Genomic DNA, 21,545 nt, shown 5'->3' with positions numbered 1-21,545 from the left:
GGTTAAACTAGCAGTGTAGACGTTCAGGCTCAGGCTGCAACCCGGGCCCTGAAACCCTTCTCACCCATGCCCCGGACTCCAGCCCAGCCCGAATGACTACACTGCAATTTTATAGCCCCACAGCCTGAGCCCCAATCAGCTGATCCAGGCCAGCCGCAGCTGTTCTGCACTCTTTTATTGCTGGATAGACATACTACCCTTAGGCACTTTTGAAAATTGTACCCAGTTTCTTTCTATTGACTATTCAATGGGAGCAGCATCTGTTACCATCTGGGAAGCTAGAGGAAAACCTGTGTCATTATTTCCCAAAGTTTTAGGGTTTTCCAGGTCGTTTATTTAAAAAAAATACTAAGAATAATTTACAAATGAAACAAAAGTTGGCATAAAGGGTCTTTTGGCTAGACGACTTTTTTCCTTCCTTTTACAAGCATACCTTCGTTTATCTCGGTTACTTAAAAAAAATTGACATCTTAATTTCTTAATAGACATTTATCAGGCAATTAGTCTACTATTTAGCCTAATTACTTGGTGTAGTCCAGAAAATTGACATGAAAATTTAAAAATAATTTGGCATGCACAGCACTTCCAACAGCAGAATGCTGGAGAAAGCATAGCTTTGTGAGCCAAGCCTGACAAGAAGGGATTTGATTGCAAGAGATGCATGGTGACAAGAGGGCAAAAGACTCTTATCTTCACCCCATCTGCAAGCAGGGCTCAGGATTGCTACTACAGCGCAGTATGGGAAAGAACAGAGGGCGCAGCTACCATGTGCCCCAGACAGACTCAGTGGATCCTTGTTATGTCTGTAGCCACAGGCTAAATCTTTTAAGAGCTACAGAGGAATGCTGCTCACAGCCTTTGCCGAGGTGCTTCCAGTCAGTCACAACGAAGCCTGTAAAGAGCTTCACACAAGAAGTTTATTGGTCCTACAGAAGCCAGGAACAAGGCTGCACATTCCCAAGCGCCATCTACTGACGCTTTATCTGTTAACTATTTTATTATATATGTATATCTCTGCTTTAGACAACACCCAAGTCTCCACTTTCTCCGCAGAGATAACTTTATTGCATGATAAAATGGTTTTGTGGAGTCTCTCTCCTACCCAAACCCCAGCAACAACAATGAGGTGATTCTAGTTCATATACGGGCTTATGTGGCATGCCAGGGACTGCAGGATTTGCATCACAGTGTACATTATAGAACATCATTATATAATATGACAGACAGCAAAGGTTTCAATGGCTTTTCTGCGCCACTGGAGCTAGACCTTCAATGATTACTGATAGAAGACAAGTTTACCCAACAGACCATAATCACAAAAGGTGTGTTACAAACACACTCTATAGACCAAAAAGAAGGACACAGAACCAGATATAGAATGTGTTTTCAACCTTAGGATCTGATTCTGACATGAGAGATACAGACTACTGACAGTAAGGAAAACCTTGACATATTGGATCTCATATGCCATGCTACCTTTTCAAAATGAAGCTACACATACATACAAACTATCTGTAGGACAGTGCCCGGGAGAGATCTACAACGCACATCTTCATTTTGCACCTGTTGCACCATATATGGGTTTAGCAGAAAAGGAAAGGTATGTGCACATGTAGGTTGTGTATAGAGAGTGTAAATACACACACACGCTGGTGCGGGATGGTATGGAAGTTCTATCTTCATGACTCGAGTATGGCTGCATTACAAGCAACAGACAACAAAAATGTATAAAATATCACGTACTCTGCATGCACATAGTATATTTGACAAAAACCCAAACAAACAAGAAACCCAGACACCACTGTATTATATTACAAATGGCTATAAGGGTTTTAAAAACAAGTTATCGGTGCAATTTTATACCCCTCTATTAATTACTATTATAGTCTTAGTTACTCCAAATCTAACTGTATAAGGACTCAGAGGAAGAGGAAAATTATAATACATTTTTAAAACTCCTGAAATTTACCTAAAATATCTTTTCTTTGTACAATAATGTCCTATTGTTCAAGGTTTCATAACATGCAATCTTCCAGCAGCATCCACTACCATTCTCCCGTTACCAGTACAAAAAGATTTGACACTTCATGGGATACTAGAGACAGAAACAAAAGCTGTGTCTCACTGGAAAGGGGGGAATCTTCCTCACTTTCTACTCATATGAAGGTCCCATTTCTAGTCCGAATGAATCCCGAGATATTAGAGCCTAAGCTTACTCCTGATGCAGGACTGAATATTGCCCATCTTACACCTCAAATCCGTGTAATTCAGGGCAAGGAGGAAGCATTTCTCTGACAGGCTGAAAAAATTAGCAGTTGTCTGAAGCTGTTGAGAGGCTTGGAACACTAGGAGTGGTCCTGGCAGACATGAGGCAGTGGATACTGTAGAAATGAGGCCGTCAAAGATGCATTAAAAATTCCATTTATCACATGACTTTACAACTTATGACATGGATTCCACCACCAGCTATATTTATATGTACACATATCCCCAAATCAAAATAAATATTTAACTTGGAGTTAAGGGTGTTGATGTAACTATAGCACTGCCATTAAAAAAACCAAAATGATCAGTTAAGATCACTTACATAATTGTTCCCTTATCCTACAAATTGATACACTCAATTCCTAACAATATTAACCTACACAAATTCAACGTACACACCCTGGCAACAGCCTTACAGGCCAATGCAGAGTAACTGACCTTAGAGTTACGCTCTATCATACTGTGACACTTCTGGGTTCAACCCAGACCAGCAAGGGATTGTGTCCCCACCTACTCTGCTCCCTTGGGTGCCTCTGGGGTGTTCAGCTTTGATTCAGAGTCTTGATTCCAGCAGCCTATTTACAACACAATAGCTTCACCCTGGCTTTTACCAGTCTGGCTACGCCTCATGAGGTGGTCCCAACATCCGCCCAGTCTCGAGTTTTCCCAAAACCGTCTGCCCTGTAGCATCCAATCCTTCTGCCTGTAGCACTCGCAGAACCTTAGTAAATTCACTGCTCCTTTAAAGAGATGGCACCAATCTATCAATTTACCTGAGGACTCATTTTCGTAATATACAGTATTGAGATAGTCTGTAGTAAAACTAAAAATAAGCGTATTAACAAAACATAGGATGAAGGGATTTCTAGTAACACTTTCTAGGAACTAAGTTTAATTTCAGTGAGTTACAGTCCTGGTCTAAGCAGTTTTCTCACCTATATTCAGTTTCCAGCGACTTTCAACCTCCCCTGGTGGAGGTGCCACACTTCTCAGATGTACAAGAGCTCTGGGTTCTTGCATCTTCCCAGGAATGGATGCCAAAATGGCTCTCTCTCCTTGTTTATATCTTCCAAAGCTCAACATCCTTTCTTCATGAGGCAGGAAGGTTTCCTGTAGCTGCAACTTCCATCCCCCGTCAATAGTGCTAAGTGGCCATCTTCCACTTTGATGGTTTTGTCTACCCTTCATGTACATCTAATTTCATTGCCTCTCCTTGCTCAATTTACTCTAGAGACACATTCAAGCAGGTGGAACCACATTCCTTCGCTTACAGCAGGGGTAATTTAAGCCTTGCCTGACAAATACACTTTAAGTACATATTTCCAGCACGTATTTACGTTTCTTCATATATTGCCTGTATATACACCACAGAAGAATATTAAATCACCACTGTGTCACCAGTTTACGTGTGATATCTTATATGGCCATATTCTGTACTTGAAAAGTGAGTGTGTTAGATCTGATAATGAGCTATATTGTAGTGTGCCCTCTGCCAGTTGGCACTGATAGGCTCCTTGTGTCACAGACACAAAAATCTCACTGTATACTCAAAACAAATAAATGTTTACACAATCTTAAACCCATATTTACACAATATAAACTAAAATCTCCAAAGGCACCCTAATACACGACCATGTCAACTGTCATGCATTATGAGAATTCTTTTGAACTCCCATAAAAACAAAAGGCCCATAGATTTTAATGGACCATTATGATCATCTAATCTAACCTCCTGTGTAACACCAGCCATAACTTCCAATTAGACTGAAACATATGTTTTAGAAAAACACCTAATTTTGATGTAAAGACTAAGTGACAGAGCAACCACCATTTCCCTTGGTAAGTTGTTCCAGCGGTTAATTACCCACACCAGGTGCTTTATTTCCAGTTTGATTTGTCTAGCTTCAACTCCCAGCGATTGGACCTTGTTATGATTTTCTTTGCTAGTTTAAAGAGACCTCTCCCATTCTAGGCATTTATAGACCATGATCAAGTCATCTCTTGGATAGCTAAGTAGATGGAGCTTCTTATGTCTCACTGTCAGGCAGGTTTTCTACACCTCATATTATTCTTGTATCTCTTTTCTGAAACTTTTCCAGTTTCCCCAACATCCTTTCAGAAGTGCAGATACCAGAAGTGGACACCGTATTCCAGCAATGGGATCACCAATGCTAGCAAGAGAGGAAGTATCACCTCCTCACTCTACTCTATGGTCTCCTGCACATACATCCAAGGTTCACATTAGCCTTCTAAGCCACGCATTGCATTCAGAGCTCACATTTAGTTCATTATCCACTGTGATTCCTACATCCTTTTCAGTCAGTGTTTTCCAGTACACATTCCCCCGTAAGTGAGGCCTATAATCTTTGTTCCTACATGTATGACTTTGGCATTTGACTGTATTAAACACATCTGAGTGCTACTGAAGTCAATGAGATCAATGTCAAAAATGGGCCAGCATTTCACCAAAGTTGTTTATATAACTTCCACCTCTGCTATGAGGGTTAGTTCAGGGTTTGAACTCAGGACTTTTGCACCCCAAGTGAGAGTCAGAGCTCTAAGCCAACAACCCACTTTATCAAAAAAAGGGATTCTCCATTCTTTGGTCTAGTCATTCCTCCGGTATGAACAGGGGCTTTAACTACTTCCACAGTAGCATCCTCTTTTCCCTGGACACCAAAGAACTATTCATGGGGGAGGATTCAAGTATGGGAAGCAGGCTGACTGTGGGGAAAAGTGGGCCCAGCCTGGAGGGAGATGTGCATCTTCCCGTACTGATCTAAGAGAAGAAATGCGATTACATTTCCATAGCCCTCACATGCATAAGAATCATAGAAATGTAGGGCTGGATGGGACCTCGAGAGGTAGTCCAGCCTTTTGCATTGAGGCAGGAGCAAGTAAACCTAGAGCATCCCTGACAGGTGTTCGTGCAACCTGTTCTTAGAAACCTCCAGTGATGGGGATTCCATAACCTCCCTCGGAAACCTGTTCCAGAGCATAACTATCTTTATAGTTATACAGTTTTTCTTAATATCTAACATAAATCTCCCTTGCTTGAGAGTAAGCCTATTACTTCTTGTTCTCCATGTCCACTGAAGGTAGAACTACTGATCGCTATCCCCTTTATAACAGCCCATGACATATTTGAAGATCGTTATCAGATTCCCCCTTCATCTTCTTTTCTCAAAACTAAACATGCTCAGTTTTTTTAAACCTTTCCTCATACGTCGAATTTTCTAAATCTTTTACCTTTCTGTTGCTGTCCTCTGGACTCCCTCCAATTTGTTCCAGCTTTCTTAAAGTTTGGTGTCCAGAATTGGACACTATACTCCAGCAGAGGTCTCAACAGTGCCAAAATAGAGCAGCACTATTGCCTCCCATCTCTTAAATATGACACTCCTGTTAATACATCCCAGAATGACATTAGCTGTTTTGCAACTGCATCATATTGTTGACTCCTTTTCAATTTGTGGTCCACTATAACTAGTCTTGGCAGACGGATTTTTTATTTATGTATTTATTTTTAATAATTTCCATGGATAATGTTGATATTTTAAAAAAACCAAAACAATGCTTTAAAATATTGATTTAAATGGTCACACAAAGGTATGGGGAGGAGGGCAGACAGAGGCGGGTCAGACAGTAATTATTTAATGACCATGGACATTGAGATTTTAACAAGTAAAGCTTTATAACTATTAAAACAAAAATTGTCAGCATCATATGTCAAAATATACAAAGTGAATATCCTTAAATCAAACTCTAGTAAGTTCTCAAGCAGCATTTTTCTTACTTTGCCTATCTGTAAATATCTATTATTGTGTGTGTATGGTGAGATCTACTGTTACCAATAAAAATCTAATCCTTCCAAGCCTAACTATAACCCCCAGATCCTTTTCTGCAGTACTACCATCAACCCTGTTAGTCCCCATTTTGCAGCTGTGTAGCTCTTTGCACTTGTCTTTGTTGAATTCCATCTTGTTGATTTCTGACCAATTTTCCAGTGCGCCAAGGTCATTGTGAATTCTAATTCAGTCTTCCAAGTGCTTGCAACCCCTCGCAGCTTGGTGTCAGCCGCAAATTCTGTAAGCATGCTTTCCACTCTATTTATCCAAGTCATTACTGAAAATATTGGTTAGTACTGGACCCAGGACTGACCCCAGCAAGACCCCATTAGATACTTCCTCCCCATCTGACTCTTTGGATCCGGTCTTTCAAGCAGTTGTGTACCCACCTTATAGCATTTTCATCTAAACCATGTTTCCTAGTTTGCTTATGAGAATGTCACGTAGAACTGCATCAAAATGCCAGACTCAAAATCAACATAGATCCTATCTACAGCTTCCCCCATCCTCTAGACTAGTAACCCTGTAAAAAGAGGAAATTAGGGGCATCCCACTTTAAAAGGAAGGCCTGAGGACTGATGCCATCAGCAGATGCCCAGAACAGTAAGGCAGCAAATGGAACTGGTCAGATAGATTAGTCTGAAAAAGCAGTCTGCTGATGTGCAGGATACAGAGGTATCAGTATTTGCGGCTGGAGACTAGCTGTAGATATTAACATACTTTCTAACGGTAACCATCTTCTAAAAAAGCGTTTTGTGCAAGAATGTCTGTCTTATTTGTGTGTGTGCTGCATGTTAATTCACATGTACATCCTAAATATATTTTCTGTGGTTTGATTTCATATACATTTTTAATGGAGCATTTGAATATTTTAAAATTTCTACCTTGCCATAAAAACCAATGGACATCAAACAAGAGAAAAAGCATTCCGGTTAAGTAAAGGTTCTCGTCAATTTCCACAGTAATAAGAAAAAAAAAATAAAGGCCACTTAAGAATAACTCAGGATTCTAGATTAAAGACAAAATTCTTAAATGGCTCTTGAGGACAAATTCAATGCTGGTGTAAGCGAGTGCAGTGTTACTGATTTCAGTGGAGCTGTTTACGCTTACAGCACACTTGAATTTGGCCTTACAATCTTAACTTGCGACTTTTTCCTTTTCTTTACTAAAGAATAATAGTAGTCAAAGAATATTTGTCTGAATGGTAAATGGTGGATCTGATTTTGCTAACTTGCATGCGTATAAGCCAGACCCTCCATATTATGTTGTTGTAGCTCCATGTGCTTTATTATTAATGCACTTCTCAGTGCTAAAATCCATACCAGACACATGATCAAATTCTGCCCGCTTTTAAAACCAGACAGCCCCAGTTCAGTCACTTGGGTTTTCCAAGTATAGTTAAGAGTTGAATCTGGCCCTCTTTATATACAACTCTGTGTCAGTTACAGGTATACATGATCTCCAGCCCTGATTCAGTGTTGCTCTGCAGCTCATCTGCCATAGGGACCCCCTGGAGAATACCCCCAAGGGGCATGTAAGCCAGGCCCAGAGCCAGCTCCGTGCCAGACCCGCAACAGCCCTTCACAGCACAGAGGAAATCTGGAGGCAGGCTAGAGGATGAAAGGGGCCAGACCAGGGTCTTACACCAGAAATTTTGCAACCCTGCAATGGCCTATCACAGCACCATTGCAATGGGGATACAAGTTAACTGCCCTAGCCTGTGCTTAAGACATAACTGCCCCAAGCAGCCCACGAAGAGAAAGAGCACAGCCTGCCTACCTCCTAATCCCTACACCAGCCTCCGTCTGGCCCTAGACACCCAATCCTTCAGTCAAAACTCCAACTGACATCAATGGAGTTTTACCTGAGTAAGGACTGCAAAACTTAGAGTGAGCCCAAGAAAATATAATGGGAAACTATTCCCCTGCAGCTAAAAAAAGAGAGCGGTGGCAAGAGACTTATACTGCCCCCTGACTGGACTTCACTTTCTCAGGGCCTGGGTCAATTGTCCCCAACTGTATGCTGAAATTTCAAATTAATGTTTATTTTCAAAGGCATTTGGAGTTCAGCTACCAAATAGCCTCTTTGTTGAAATGCAATGGGTAAGCATCAAAGACAGCGGCAGGAGATGAGGCACGATGCACTTTCAAATGAGGCCCCATCTGCTGTGACCCAGAGAAGAGCTTTGACATGAGCATAAAGCCAATGCGGCACATCAGACTGAATAGGCTCATCAGGAAGAAAACAGTGGAAAAATATTTAACGTACAATTAATTTCACAGAGCAAATGGACAGTTCACATAATACAAAAGTTAATTTAGCTGTAATTATTTAACACTTCTACAGTACTGTGTATCAGAAAAAGGAGTAAGTTTATTGGCAATTTGCTAATAGAGCAAGGATTGATCTGTTTTCAAGTAATAGCACAAGGTATTTTTATCGTGTTACCCAGTTTAAAATCACAAAGATTGTGCATTGCAAATTGTATACACACAAACAAAAGGAGTGTACACACTGGTTTTTCTTTATTTCCTGGCCAACAGCAGCAGGAGAATGAAATTAACAGCTTTTACTATTTTTTCTCCACCCATAACCGTGAAGGTGTAAGCATCTCAATGACTCGCTCAAACTGAAGAAAATATTTAGGGCCTGATCCAAAGCCCATAGAAATCAGTAGGAATTCCCCCCATTGCGCTTATCAGCCGCTCAGTACTTACAAAGCAAAGTACACCTGTACAACCTGACATGCTAATTCAGCAGGTGCCAAGCAGAATAGGTCAATCACGGCTCAATAAATGCTTAGAATTAAAATAATTCCTTCCTTCCACTCCTATTTAAATAACATTTTTCTTCTTGCGTGGTCTGGGGAGTAAAGAATTTTATCCAAGAGAGATGTGAGCCTTGTTTAAAGAAGAGATTTGGCCTTGAAAGTCAGTGCTTTGAGGATATGCAAGTGACCCCAGATCGATGCATTTTTATGTTCTTTCAGGAATAAATATAGGCAAGGGAATGACTTTGGGACTGGCCATTCAGCCAGACATATCAGATTTATCAGAAAGGATGGAAAGCGACACAGGGAGCTCCAGCAGCGCCAAAGTGGAAGGCTGCTAGGGAAGAAACAACAAGGAGGCAAAAGAAGAGATTAAGAAAAGTAGTATGCAATAGGGAAAAAAAAAGTATAAATATAAAGGGAGAGGGGATACTATGCAGAAGCAAAAAATGAGAAAAAGAAGAAAAATAGAAGGAATAAAAAAATCATCTCCCTACTAAGAATAATAAAGAATAAAGGCTTGCAAAACAAGAAATAGAATAATTCATTTACTGGTATTAATTAATTAAAATCATAGCAAAGGAAAGTCTAAGAGGAAACAGATAAATAAAAATCTTAAATAGGATAGTCACTGTTAAAAATATCATGTGCAGAAAAAGCAGCATTTAACTAAAACCAAAAATATGTATATAAAAGGGTAGATGATTATGAAAGCTTTTCTCTGAACAACAGAAAACATTTCAATTCTTTTTCAACATAGTTCTGATCTCAGTTACATAAAAATAGGAACAGAGACCAAGTCAAGAATGTGTGAATGCCCCAGTCACTGGTCAAACATCTTCATCTCCCCATGATTTAAAACAAAAAGGAAACGTGAGCAATTTTATACCCTCTTTTTAATGTTTTATGTTAAAACAACTGACCCCTAGAAAATATACCCAACAAAATCACATTACATGTCTATCATTAAGTCAGTATGCAAATGCAATATTTTACAGTAGATCTAAGCAGCATTATTCTGTCCAGGGAGATAGATTCCAAACCACTATTAAAATTTGAGCAAGTCTTTGATTCCTAACTTCTTGAACATATGAAAAACTTCAAGCACCGTGAAAGGAGTTGAAGGAAATTTTACACGATGCATTTTTCATAAACATATAGACACAGTGAAGGGAAATGTACATTTAGATTTTTGTTCTTAAACGATATCAATAGCCAGTTTATTTGATATGTAAACAGGATTCCAGCTATATAGTTTTACTTGGCAATATTCGGAAACACCTCAAAAATAAATGGGAAACCTTGTTTATATGCCTCAGGAATAGACCTAAGTTAAACAGTACCACATTGTTTATGGACTTGGAATTACTGCTTGCAGCTGCGCAACCTACACGTGTGTTTCCCTTCTGCAAAATAAATAAAATATATACTAACACGTCTTTGTAAATCACACGCACATACACAAAAATGCAAGTTACGCCACAGGAATTATTCTGCTGGGGGATATAACACTGATATCTGAAACGTCATGTAATGTCCCTGGGGATGTCATGGGACATATCTTTCAAATATCTTGAAGGGGTGCATCTGAGTAAACCAGTAATTTTAAGGGAAAATTGCAACTACTCTTCCTTCTGGTTTCTTTGAAGAGTGAGATGTAATCACAAATCCTAAAGATCTGTAGTGGGGGTGGGGGAATCAATATTTCTATTCTGTTCACATAGACCAGTAAATAAGGTGCATTCCTTCTGCTTCTTAAGAAATTAGCATTTCAAAAATATGCCACTTTCCCCTGAACTCCAAGCGTGTCTAATAATGCGAGAAGCAGATTGTCTCCCCTCGTTTCCTTAATTTGTTTCATCTAAAAGCAATTCACTCAACATCTTGTCGCCCTCTGGCAGCTTAGTTTACTTATCCGCACTTAATTTCTCATTTGGACCAAAACAAACTCCTCCAAACTGCTACTGACTGGGGGAAGCTCAATATGTATTTACTTGGGAAGAACGAATCCCTAACACACAAAGGGAATAGTCAAATAAGTTGCTTTTATGATGTTAGATCCAAATTAAAGGGGTTTTCTCCTCCCTCCATGCAGAATGGTTACAATTTCTCAGAATCACACGTCTTTCAATTAAAATAAATATACAAAATAGCTTTCCTTTCTCCTAGTCTGTTATCCGGATCGCTTTGTGTTTTAAGAACCCGAGCTTGGCTTTTGTAACACCAGCATTTTCGAACATATACTCATCAAAGCCTAGTCACTCCGACAGATTCTCTTCTGACTACGACAATACGGAATAAAGCGCTGTCCTATATTGGGAGGAGAGCTGCAGGACTAATTTGGGTTGTATTCCTTATAGAGAAATCCCGAACGGAGCTTTTAGGGGGAGTGTAACCCCAGCAGCTCGGTTAATAACAAACTGCTGTGCACCGACAGCTGAAGCGGAGGAAAAACCCTGCAGGTTGCTTCACAGAAATTCCTCTCAGCTAAACATATATGTCAGCCTCACCAGCTTTGGAATGGGTCAACATGCATAATCAGCCCCGTGGCCCAGCTATCTGCAGGAAATCAAAGGGAAACTCAAAAGTAAGCTTGCATCCAGCCCTCAGTTGGTACAATTCCTGACCTAACTGGTACGTGCGGAGCACCGGGTGCCGATAAATCAAGGGGACCCGACAAAGTGTGGGATATACACTCAGCGCCTGCGTTCGAGGATAGTGGAAAAAGAGCCCCGGCGTACAACTTCCCCATGTTTAATATGGGGCTGGAGGGGCGGGCCACCCTAAGGAGGACTGGTTTGAATCCCGTGCAGTTTTACTTCTTTCTCGAGCCCGTGATGGGGAAAAAATATTCAAGGCAAGAAGGGCCTTTTCTTGACAACCATCCTGTGTTGCACTAGTCCTCTGGCTGGCTGGCAGATTCGGAGGCTGTGCAAAGGGTACCCCCCCCAGCACTGTTTTCCCACCCGGCCTTTGCAGAGCTTCCCGAGCCCCCGTGGCACTGCAATCACCCCCACGCGGCTGCAACTTTTGAATGCCAGGTCTCCAGCTCCGCTGCGCCGAGGGGAACTCGCTGTCACACGGGCGTGCGCCCTTGCACCAGGGAGCGGAGCAGGAGCTTCACCTCTGCGGTGCGGAGACACTAGCCCGGTGGGAGGCTCTGCCCCTGTGTCAACAGAGAAGTTTACGGGAGCGCGGCCAACGGAGGCTGAGCTACACACGCTCTTTCGCGAGCCAAGCGACGTGCATGGGATTGCGGGTGAAGTTTGTGGCAAAGCCAAGCTCCAAAGCAGGCCCCCCGGGCGCGCTATTAAGACAGAGGGGGAAAAGGTCAGCCGCTAACCCTGCATTTCCCGGGTGGGGACGGCCCGCAGGGGCAGAGCCTCATCCCCCAAAGTCCCGTCCGGGATCTGCAGCCGAGCTGCCCCTCGGCCAGCTTCTGCGGCTGGGAGCTCGCCTGCCGGAGCCACGAGCCCAGCTGCTCCTTGCTAAAGCAGCCCCACGCACAGGTGCGAAGTGGGGCGCACCCACGGCCCCCCTTCCCCCGGGTCCAACCCGACGGCTCCAAGAGAGAGCGAGGAATACATATAGAAAGCAACAGAGAGCAACCCTCAGCCCCCGTCCGCTTCGCGTGTCCGAGAACTAACCGCTCCGTGTCTCCCCGACAGAAAAAAAAAGGGGGGCTATCCACGGATTCGTGTTTTTGGCCACATCTAGGCAAACAGACATAGCCGGAGCTGAACCCTCTCTGCAAAAACAGTAGGGAAATACCCCGGCACAGAACTCAACCAAAAAGGGGGGCGGGGGAGGGGGGGGAAGAGAATAGAGACAGGACATTGTAAAAAAAATAAAACCGGGTCGGCTCAGCTTCGTCTCCAAGCCTGCAATACAAAAATCCAACGTATCCCTGCATAAAATGCACCAGCCAACACAGGCGGCAGGTTTCACAGCTGCTGCCTCCGCTTTGGAGAGAGCTTGGCATTGCAACAACCCACCTGCCTGAGCCGCGCCGGGCTGGAGGGTCCCGGAGATCACAAGGCAGCTGACCCAGCAGAGGAGTCGGGTGGCCCGCTTCATTTTCTCAAAGGGCAGCCTCAACTCCTGGCAGCGATGTTACATGGTCCAAATAGCACATCCCCCTCGGCGGCGGGCGAGCGTGGTGGACCCAGGCGCCCCTCGCTCAGGTGCCCGGCTCTGGGAAGGAGGAGAGAGACACCCTGTGCGTGGCTTTGCTCCAGTCCCGCTCGAGAAAGAGCGAGCGAGCGAGCTTAGCCCCGCTGCTTCCCCACCGGCAAACGCTCTTTGCAACAAGTTGCTCCCCGCAAGTCCCGGCTGTTTAGTCCCAGTTTCCCTCTTTTTTTTCCTCTCTTCCTTCCTCTCTTTTTTTCTCCCCCCTTCCTTTCGTCTTGCTTCACTTTGGGGGCGAGGAGACACTGCTCGCCTGCCCCCCCCCCGGTTCCTTCTTCTCACCCTGGCCGGGGTGGCTTGCAGCAGTCAAATCTCAGCGCGTCTGTTTCATTGACTCCCTTTCCCCGGCTGCTAAGCTGAGATTAACAAACCCCCCCCGACCCCCCCACAAAAAACCCCACATACACACACACAGAGGAGCAGGGAGGTTGGAGCAACACCGAGCAAGCCCCGCCTCCTCCTGTGCACGGGCTCCGCGAGCCCCGCCCTCTCCTGCCCCCTGGGCTCCGGCGCTGCCCCCCTCCCCCGGGAACACCTGTCCGGGAAGGCAGGAGCCGCGCGCGCTCGCAGCCCGCAGGTTCCCACGGAGCGAAACGCCCAAGGCCGCCGCCCGCCGACCACCCACCACCGCGCCGCGGCCCCTTGAATGGCCACGTTGTGATTTGATTGAGCCGCAGATTTGCGGCCTTGCTGCTGCTGGGGCTTTTTGTCCCTCTCCTCCGTGCCAGGCTCGGGGCTTTCCCCCTCCGGTCTTCTCCCGGGGGGCGGGGCGCGGGTGCCACTGCACGCTTCCTTCTTAAGGCAGGTTTCCCCCTTTTCCCCCCCCCCCCATTTGTTTGTGAGCGGTTGGCCCCCCCCGCCGCCCCCCCCCCAAAAAAAAGGGGGGGGAGGGCGCCGGGCTGGGAATCTGAATTGAACCCGCTCTCACGCTCCTGCAAGGCGTGTCGGTACAGACATTGCTGGAGCCGTGGCAATAACGCAGCTTCTGGCGGGGAAGGGGGAGGAGAAGGAATTCCCCCTCCCCCCCGCAATAAAGCTCTTTGCTAGGAGTGTGTCCTTTAAAGCGGTATTTCTTGCCGGGGCCAGCCCTGGCGTGGCGATGGGGGCTAAGCAGCAGGCGCTGCTTTTGCAAAGGGAAAGGAAAAGTGAAGTGCTGGTTCGTGATCTTACGCGCGCACGCACGATGTAAGGCAGAACTTTCGCCCCCTGGGACCGCCGCGTCTACACTCACTCAAGCTACTGTTTGTTCATTCACGGCTTGTCCCCGTGGGGTGACGCTGCAGTCAGCTGGTATCCCTCTCCGCTGGCATCATTTAAAATGAAAAGAATGTCTGGAGCTTGTGGGACGGGGCAGCTCGAGCTAGGTGATTCCTCCAGAAATAATCGGAAGGGGTTTTTAATGAAGAAGCAAGACAAGCGCTATTTTGGAGTGAGGAGTTCAAAGAGGGTTACTGCCCATTAAAGCTAATTAAAGTAATTAGAGTATCTTTACCCTGAGATTTATTACCCAGGGAAGCATTTTAAAAAGAGTTAGAGACTTGCTTGAAGCTTCCTAACTTTCTGTGATTTATTTGAACCATGACAGCCCTTCCCACCCCTAAAAAATGTCTAATGGTCCTCCAGCTCCTGCCCTTTCCCCGAAAATTCGGCAGTGGCTGGCTCCTGCTAGACTACAACTGTCCAATAAGCTGTGACCTCTTTCTCTGCATATTTCTAAAGGCTCCAGCAGGTAGTTTAAGCAACTTCTTTGCTCTGCCTTTTGCTACCACTGACCTAAAATCTTCAGTGCCTCAGGGCTGTGCATCCTACGGTGCATTTTGCATTGGAGGCGATTTTAATGCAGCAATGACTATAGCCTTGCATTGTAATCTGCAGCAGTACCGAGCGGATTGCTGGGGGAAAGTGGGTAGTGTCTGTTCTGGCCTGATCTCAAGCAATGGGGAACACTTGCAACAATCATTGACTTCAAAGGCAGGTGTGGGGTCTAGCACTCATGCTCATCAGGCTGTTGAGGTGTTATAAATTGGGAGGAAGGAATGCACTTAATCTACACTGGAAAATGGAGAATGGGAGGGAGTAGGGTGTGTTTCCTATCTAAACCTAAAGAAAAGGTTGAAGTAGGTGCAGTGGTTGAACATTCAGCCTGACAGTTACTTTATCTTAGCTGGCTGGTCAAGGCCTTTTTTTTTATATATCACTTTTTGCATACAGACAGACCTACCCCCAATTGTCTTTTAATCTGGGTCTCTATTTTTTGGAAATGCAGTAATGAGTGGGATTGGTTCAATGACTAATCCTCCATTTAGCAGAGGGGGTGGGGTGGGGGGTGAGGTAATATCTTTTATTGGACCAACTTCTGTTGGTGAGAGAGACAAGCTTTTGAGCCACACAGAGCTATTCTTCAGCAAAGTTGGTTGGTCAGCCAACAGAAGTCCGTCCAATAAAAGATATGACCTCACCCACTTTGACTCTAATATCCTGAGACAGACACAGCTAGAATTACGCTGCATACTTTCACCTAGCAGTTGCTCTTAAACTCTTTTCCTGACGGTTTCCTTTCTCCCAATGTGGTTAGACTACTTTGACTGCATACTCATAGGTCACATTGTGTTGTTCTAGTAGCATGGTCTAGAGATGTACAAGAACAGAAATAAATAGTACATGTGAGGATGTGTAAACTGGCACTCAGTTACAGTTACCAGCCACTGTCAGGATACTGGGCATGGATGGACCGCTGGTCTGATCCAGCATGATGTTTCCTATCTTCCTATACCTCTGTGATGGGAGAAGCATAAGCATCTAAAATAGAACAGAACGTATATTTGGAGTGGATTATAGTTACCGACCAGCTCTAGCTCAGAAATGTATCCAGCAGAGCAAAACAGAGCAACTGCTACCATACCACTGTAAATTGTTTTGAGCAGTTCACTACATCTCTAATTAAAATCTGTCCAATTCCTCTTGCATCCATCCTAGGAAACAGAGCTTATTTTCTGGCCACTGTTGGTTGGTATTAAACTACGGAACACAGAGCAGAGATATAAGCAGCCAACATTTAACAGTCCCTAAATCCAGACTGTTTGCAAACAAATTAACACTACAGCAAGTGCATGGTTGTATGAAGGACATTGCTGCCCATTCAGAGTCCAATCCTTCTCAGTGATATTTTTTCCATTGACTTCGACTTCAGTAGGAACAAGAGTAGGTTCAATGTATTGTACGTCCAGTATTTTACTAACTTTAGTATGAGCTTTTCTATACTGTGCATGAAAATGAGCAAATGCTAACCAGTGCTAAGTGCAGTAAAATACTGAGATAACATTTTAGCTAATATCAGTATATGGACTCCACCATTCTCAGTCAATTTTTCCAGGCCGTTTGGTGGAGAAAGGAAAAAAGGAAATCTCACTGTCTTGCCAAATATTTACATGCAGAGTGGTGGCAATATATTGTTCCCTCTAATGTTGATTCAGATCATGTGGAAGGCAATGGGAGTGGAATTGGGTCGTGTAACAGTTAGAGAGAAGGGGAGAGGGTAATATCTTCTTCAGGTTTGTTAATTTGTCTTTTCTAAGTGATCATTTTTGGACACATTTCATTGCCAGTGGACAGGGACAGTAGATTAAGACTCATGAAACCTGGGTTCAGTCCTGTGTCTGCCACTAGCCTGCTGGGTGATCTTGGGCAAGTCACCACACCGCTTTGGACCTCAGTTTCCACATCTGTAAAATGGGGATAGTGATACCGCCCTCCTTTGTAAAGTGCTATGAGCTCTAAAGATGAAAAGTGCTAAGTAATACAGTATCTGTAGCAGAGTGTCTTCTGCCCCATATCATCTAATACTCCTTTTAATGATAGTCAGGGATAACCTATAACCATCAGTCCAAAAGTCCTCAGAGCATCCATTACTGATCTTCAGTATGCTGATGATTGTGCTATCCTTGTACATACTGAGAATGACCTTCAGTCCACATTGGATTTTTTTTGCAAAAGCCTATCAAAGCCTAGGACTTTCACTTAATATCTCGAAGACTAAAGTGCTCTGTCAGTCTGCCTCAGGTCTTGCACATGACCCACCACAAATTACCGTCGAGGGACTGACTGACTTTAGAGACAATTGAGCATTTCTGCTACCTTGGTAGCCAACTTTCTCAAAATGAAAAAATTGACAGTGAGATTCAGCACATGATCCAGTGCGCAAGTGCTTCCTTTCTGAAATTGCTCTGACACATTTTCACGGATCGTGACAGAGGAAGGCCACCAAGATCCAGGTCTATAAGATAGTTGTCATCCCTACATTCCTTTATGGATGCGAAACCAGGGTGATCAACCGACAACACCTTAACAGTTAGGAGAGGTATCACCAACGATACCTCCGGAAGATCCTTCGCATCAAGTGGGAAGATCAGTGCACTAATACCAGCATCCTCACTGAAGCCAATGTCACCAGCATTGAAGCAATGATTCTTATGCACCAACCACTCTGGGCTGGACGTTGTGTGCAGATGCCAGATTTTCGTCTCCCAGAACAAGCTCTCTACTCTCTGTTCACCTATGGTCAGAGATCTCGTGATGGTCAGAGGAAACACTACTAAGTTACAATGAAAGCATATCTTAGGAAAACCAATGTGGTCATCTTAAGCTGGGAGGAGCAAGCCACCAACCAGCTTCAATGGCACCATATCTTCCATCAGGCCTTCTTCGAGGAGAAGTGTCTTGCCCTCGAAGCTGAAAAGAGGGAGAGAAGGAAGGAAAAAGAAAGAACTTTCTACCAGCAGGCAGTTGGCCTGCTAGAAAACATCTGCGGGCAGATCTGTGGTTTCAGGATTGGACTCCTGAGTCATCTCAGGACCCATATGTAAATCTGTGGTAGAGCTCAACCTCGAATCACGGGATTGCTGGCAACGAGTCAAAATGTGTTCATCATAACCTCCAAACACTATTTTTTAATTAAAAGAGAGCAGCACCTAACATTTATTCTACTAAAAGCTCATCTCTGCTGCAAAATGTTTGTCACTTAAACAAAGTTGCATCCGACGAAGTGGGTTTCTGCCCACAAAAGCTTATGCCCAAATAAATTTGTTAGTCTTTAAGGTGCCACAGAACCCTCGTTGTTTTGCTAAAAACAGACTAACACAGCTACCCCTCTGGAACTCAATTTTTCACAAAGGCATTCATTTAAAATAAACTCAAGTCACCTCCTCTCTCCTCCCACCCCTCAAACAACTCCAATTTTTTATTGCCTCTTTTCCAATTAACTTTCAGGCTCTTTCTTCTTTAAAATCCCAAAGTCAAGGCCATATTTCAAGTGGGATTACAGTTCTTTTTCCAAAACATGAAAGTTTTAGCTGAAAAGAATTAACTGGACTCTGCAGAAAAGAGGCTGTAAAGATGAGATTTCATTGCACTTAGCACTGCACTATGACAGTTCCGTATACATCAATAGTGGCAAAACATCAAATATACCAACCAGCCAGGAGAAGGGGAGTGGGAGGAGCTTGGTATTCCGAGACTGAAAAGCAGTCTGGAAACTTAAACTTGCTACAAACCTTTTGTGCAATGGCTTGTCTTAAAAGCTAACATGACATGCAAAGTCTTTATTTTCTTGTTTGCAACTTTAAAGAAAATATAGCTTCATTGAATCTAACTAGAGAGGAGGCCAAAAGTTAGCCCATTTCCTTAACAACCGAATTAACTGAAATGCTAATTTTCTCTCCTTGCAAGCTCCATAAAATGCATAATTCTCGCTTTCTATTACATAAATGAAACCAAAAGGAGGCTGCAAGACTAAACTCTTTCAAATATTTAAATAGATAATTTAGCTCTATCTGCCTTTCAGTAAACAATGACTAATTTTGCTGGTGGAAGCTGCTGCGCCTTCAAGATTGGAAGGTGCAGATCCAGGGAAGATATTGAAGGTTCCTTCTTATATAACATTGGCTGTACATTAATCAGAAATGTTTGCTATGCAAATCTTGTCATGCAAAGCAATTATTGCTGTTCCCACACTGACCTCATGTTTATTTATAACCCCAGCTCTTTATTTGAACCATGTCTGGTCTCTCACCACAGCATATTAGCGGTGTTGCTTCTAAAGGCACCCAGTTGAGAAATTTTAGATTTATCTGTGCCGTATATAAAACAGGACTGTTAGCTCCACACAGACTGCAACGCAGTGCTGAGAAACTCTAATGTTATTCCAGCATCTGTTCATGCAAAATATTCTCACCCCAGGGTCTTTGTTAGGACAAAGGGGGCCTTCTAATAGCTGGGGACCATAACACCTTGTTTGGTCCGAGTCTGCAATATTAGTTGATGGTTAATGGAAACTGTCAGTTAGAGTTACCAGGCAGGAAAAGTGTAGTTAGATTTTTACAGCCAGCTTAGTAAAAGTAAAATTATAAACAATAATTTGCCCTTGATTAAGCTATTGCTCCTAATATTGCAAGACTCAGAGAGATTTAACTCCTGACAAAATAAGTTTCAAATATTAAAATCAAAGGAACGATTTACAGGGCTGAAATGCAAAATTTTGTCTTTAAGTTCCTAATATTCTGTTGCCATAGAGTTTTCTTGATGTGACTTTATATTAAGCAGCAGTGGCATCCAGTGGCTGCCAGGGGTTTTCTCACTGATCAGTATTCCTTGCCACTCTCTTTCTGTTTTGACATGTGTCTTCTCTCCATTATTAAAAAGTAGCAGTTTCAATTTAATCTGTTTTTGTTCTTATTTCTTTCATCCTCATGTCAGGTACACACAAGATAGAAATATGTATTCATTTTTGCAGCACTATATTTTACATATAAACAGGCTATGTCTCCCTTTTTAATATAATTTAGAGTTGAGAGAGACCTATTAGATCATCTGCTTCATCTCACTTCTAAGGCAGTATTGTTCCCTCGGTGTTTTAATCTCTGTGCAATCATAAAAGGCTCAGGCAATAGGGATCCCATGGTTTACCACGGAAATCTGTTCTATCCTATTCTAATCAAAGCCATTAAGAAATGTTTTCTGTTTTTTTCCCTTAATTTTTCCTTTGTGTAATAGCATCTAATTACTCCCACTTACCCTGTTGGAAGACCAGGTCATTTCACGTTTTCTGTGGTGGTTATGCATTTCAGACATTATAGCTGATTTTCATGTATTCCAGGAAGGCTTGATCCAAAGCCCATTGATGTCAATGGAAAGACTCCTTTCAGTAGATATTTGGATCAGGTCCTTTGTCGTCATTTGGTCGAGCTGTAGCTATTTAAGGTCCACCATAACTTTGGTTGCTCTGCTTTCAGTTGATGTTCTAGATGAGAACTTGCAGACTAATTGGGCTATATGCTAAACTCCAGGCGTGCGAGAAACTATCTTCAGTTCATCCACTTCTAAGCCAGTATTGCAGGTTACAGGCAAGATCAGTACTCCCTCCTTGCATGTATTTTAATATGCCTGTGGATCTGTGCACTTTATAGGCCTACTAGCCCCCACTCCTGGCTGGCTCAGCCTTTCTCCTTCATTCTCCATATCCGGGGATGGACCAGCGTACAGTTTCGCTTAGGAGTATGCATGTGCTGCAGAGTCCCTAGCGTAAACTCAAAGGCCAGAAAGGACCATTGTGGTCAGCTAGTCTGACCTCCTGGGTAACAGAGGTCACAGAACTTCCCCCCAAATAATTCCTAGAGCATATTTTAGAAAACATCCAATCTTGATTTCAAAGTTGGTAAAAGGTTAATGACTCTGACTATTACAGTTGCATGGCCTCTGCTTCCTGGTGCCGTAGAACTGGAGCTGGAGTTCTGCTGGAGTCTTGGGGGTGATGTTGGGTAGTGAGCAGCCCACAAACTGAAGACAGCATTCTCCTACAGCTTGCACAGGGGGGAGCTATCAGGGAGGTGATTGGAAAGGAAAATTTGAGAGTAAATATCTGAAAACATTTCCTAATGGCGTTGATTAGAACAGGAATGTGGAACAGATTTCCAGGGTAAGTTGTGGGACCCCTGTTGCGTGAGCCATTTAAAATTGCTCCAGATTGTGATAACTCTTGAAGCCCAAAACTACGCTGACTTTTTTTGCCACCAGTTTGCACTGCTAGCCCCTCTCTAGTTTGCCATCTACAGTAACCTCTAGCTTTCTTTTGGCCCTACTGCTTTCCAAGTACCTGCTTTCAATTAAATATCTGTACTTCATATTCTTTCCCTATATATATATTGGCCTGCCGTTTTCCATTTTGTTATTTATTCCCCCCAGTTTCAGACCTCTATGCATCCTTTTCTATTATTGTTCTGTCCTCACTTGGGCTTTCAACACTTCCCAATTTAGTTTTGTCCTCACATTTAATTAACACACTGTTTACCCTTGTTTCCAAACTATTAATAAAGATGTTAATTAAAACTAGGCCTAACAATAGCCCTACAGCACAACACTGAAAACTTCCCCCTGCTTGAATCGTTGCTGTTTGGCACGACCCTTTATTTATGACCTTTAAGGAT

The 21,545-nt window shown here is 43.3% G+C and overlaps 1 protein-coding gene across 7 annotated transcripts in view; it reads right to left on the bottom strand.

The window, feature by feature from the left end:
• ERBB4 (erb-b2 receptor tyrosine kinase 4) overlaps positions 1-14,652 on the bottom strand; it is an 885,692-nt gene extending 871,040 nt beyond the window's left edge. For 5 of the 7 annotated variants that reach the window (XM_067548721.1, XM_067548718.1, XM_067548720.1 and 2 more), the window contains exon 1: positions 12,876-13,413. Coding sequence is in view for 6 of the 7 variants with exons in the window: in XM_067548718.1 (XP_067404819.1) it covers positions 12,876-12,957 (82 nt within the window). In the remaining variant the exon portion in view is untranslated. Of the gene's footprint in view, positions 1-12,875; positions 13,414-13,693; positions 13,890-14,299 lie in introns of those variants that run through there. The other 2 variants (XM_067548716.1, XM_067548717.1) reach the window with 2 other exon arrangements.
• Between the last annotated feature and the right edge of the window lie 6,893 nt (positions 14,653-21,545).

The sequence above is a fragment of the Emydura macquarii genome, unplaced genomic scaffold, assembly GCF_026122565.2.
Source record: "Emydura macquarii macquarii isolate MOO-44397 ecotype Brisbane River unplaced genomic scaffold, CSIRO-AGI_Emac_v2 contig_1253, whole genome shotgun sequence".
NCBI classification, from domain to species: domain Eukaryota; kingdom Metazoa; phylum Chordata; order Testudines; family Chelidae; genus Emydura; species Emydura macquarii.
This window is presented reverse-complemented; position numbering and strand designations above follow the sequence as displayed.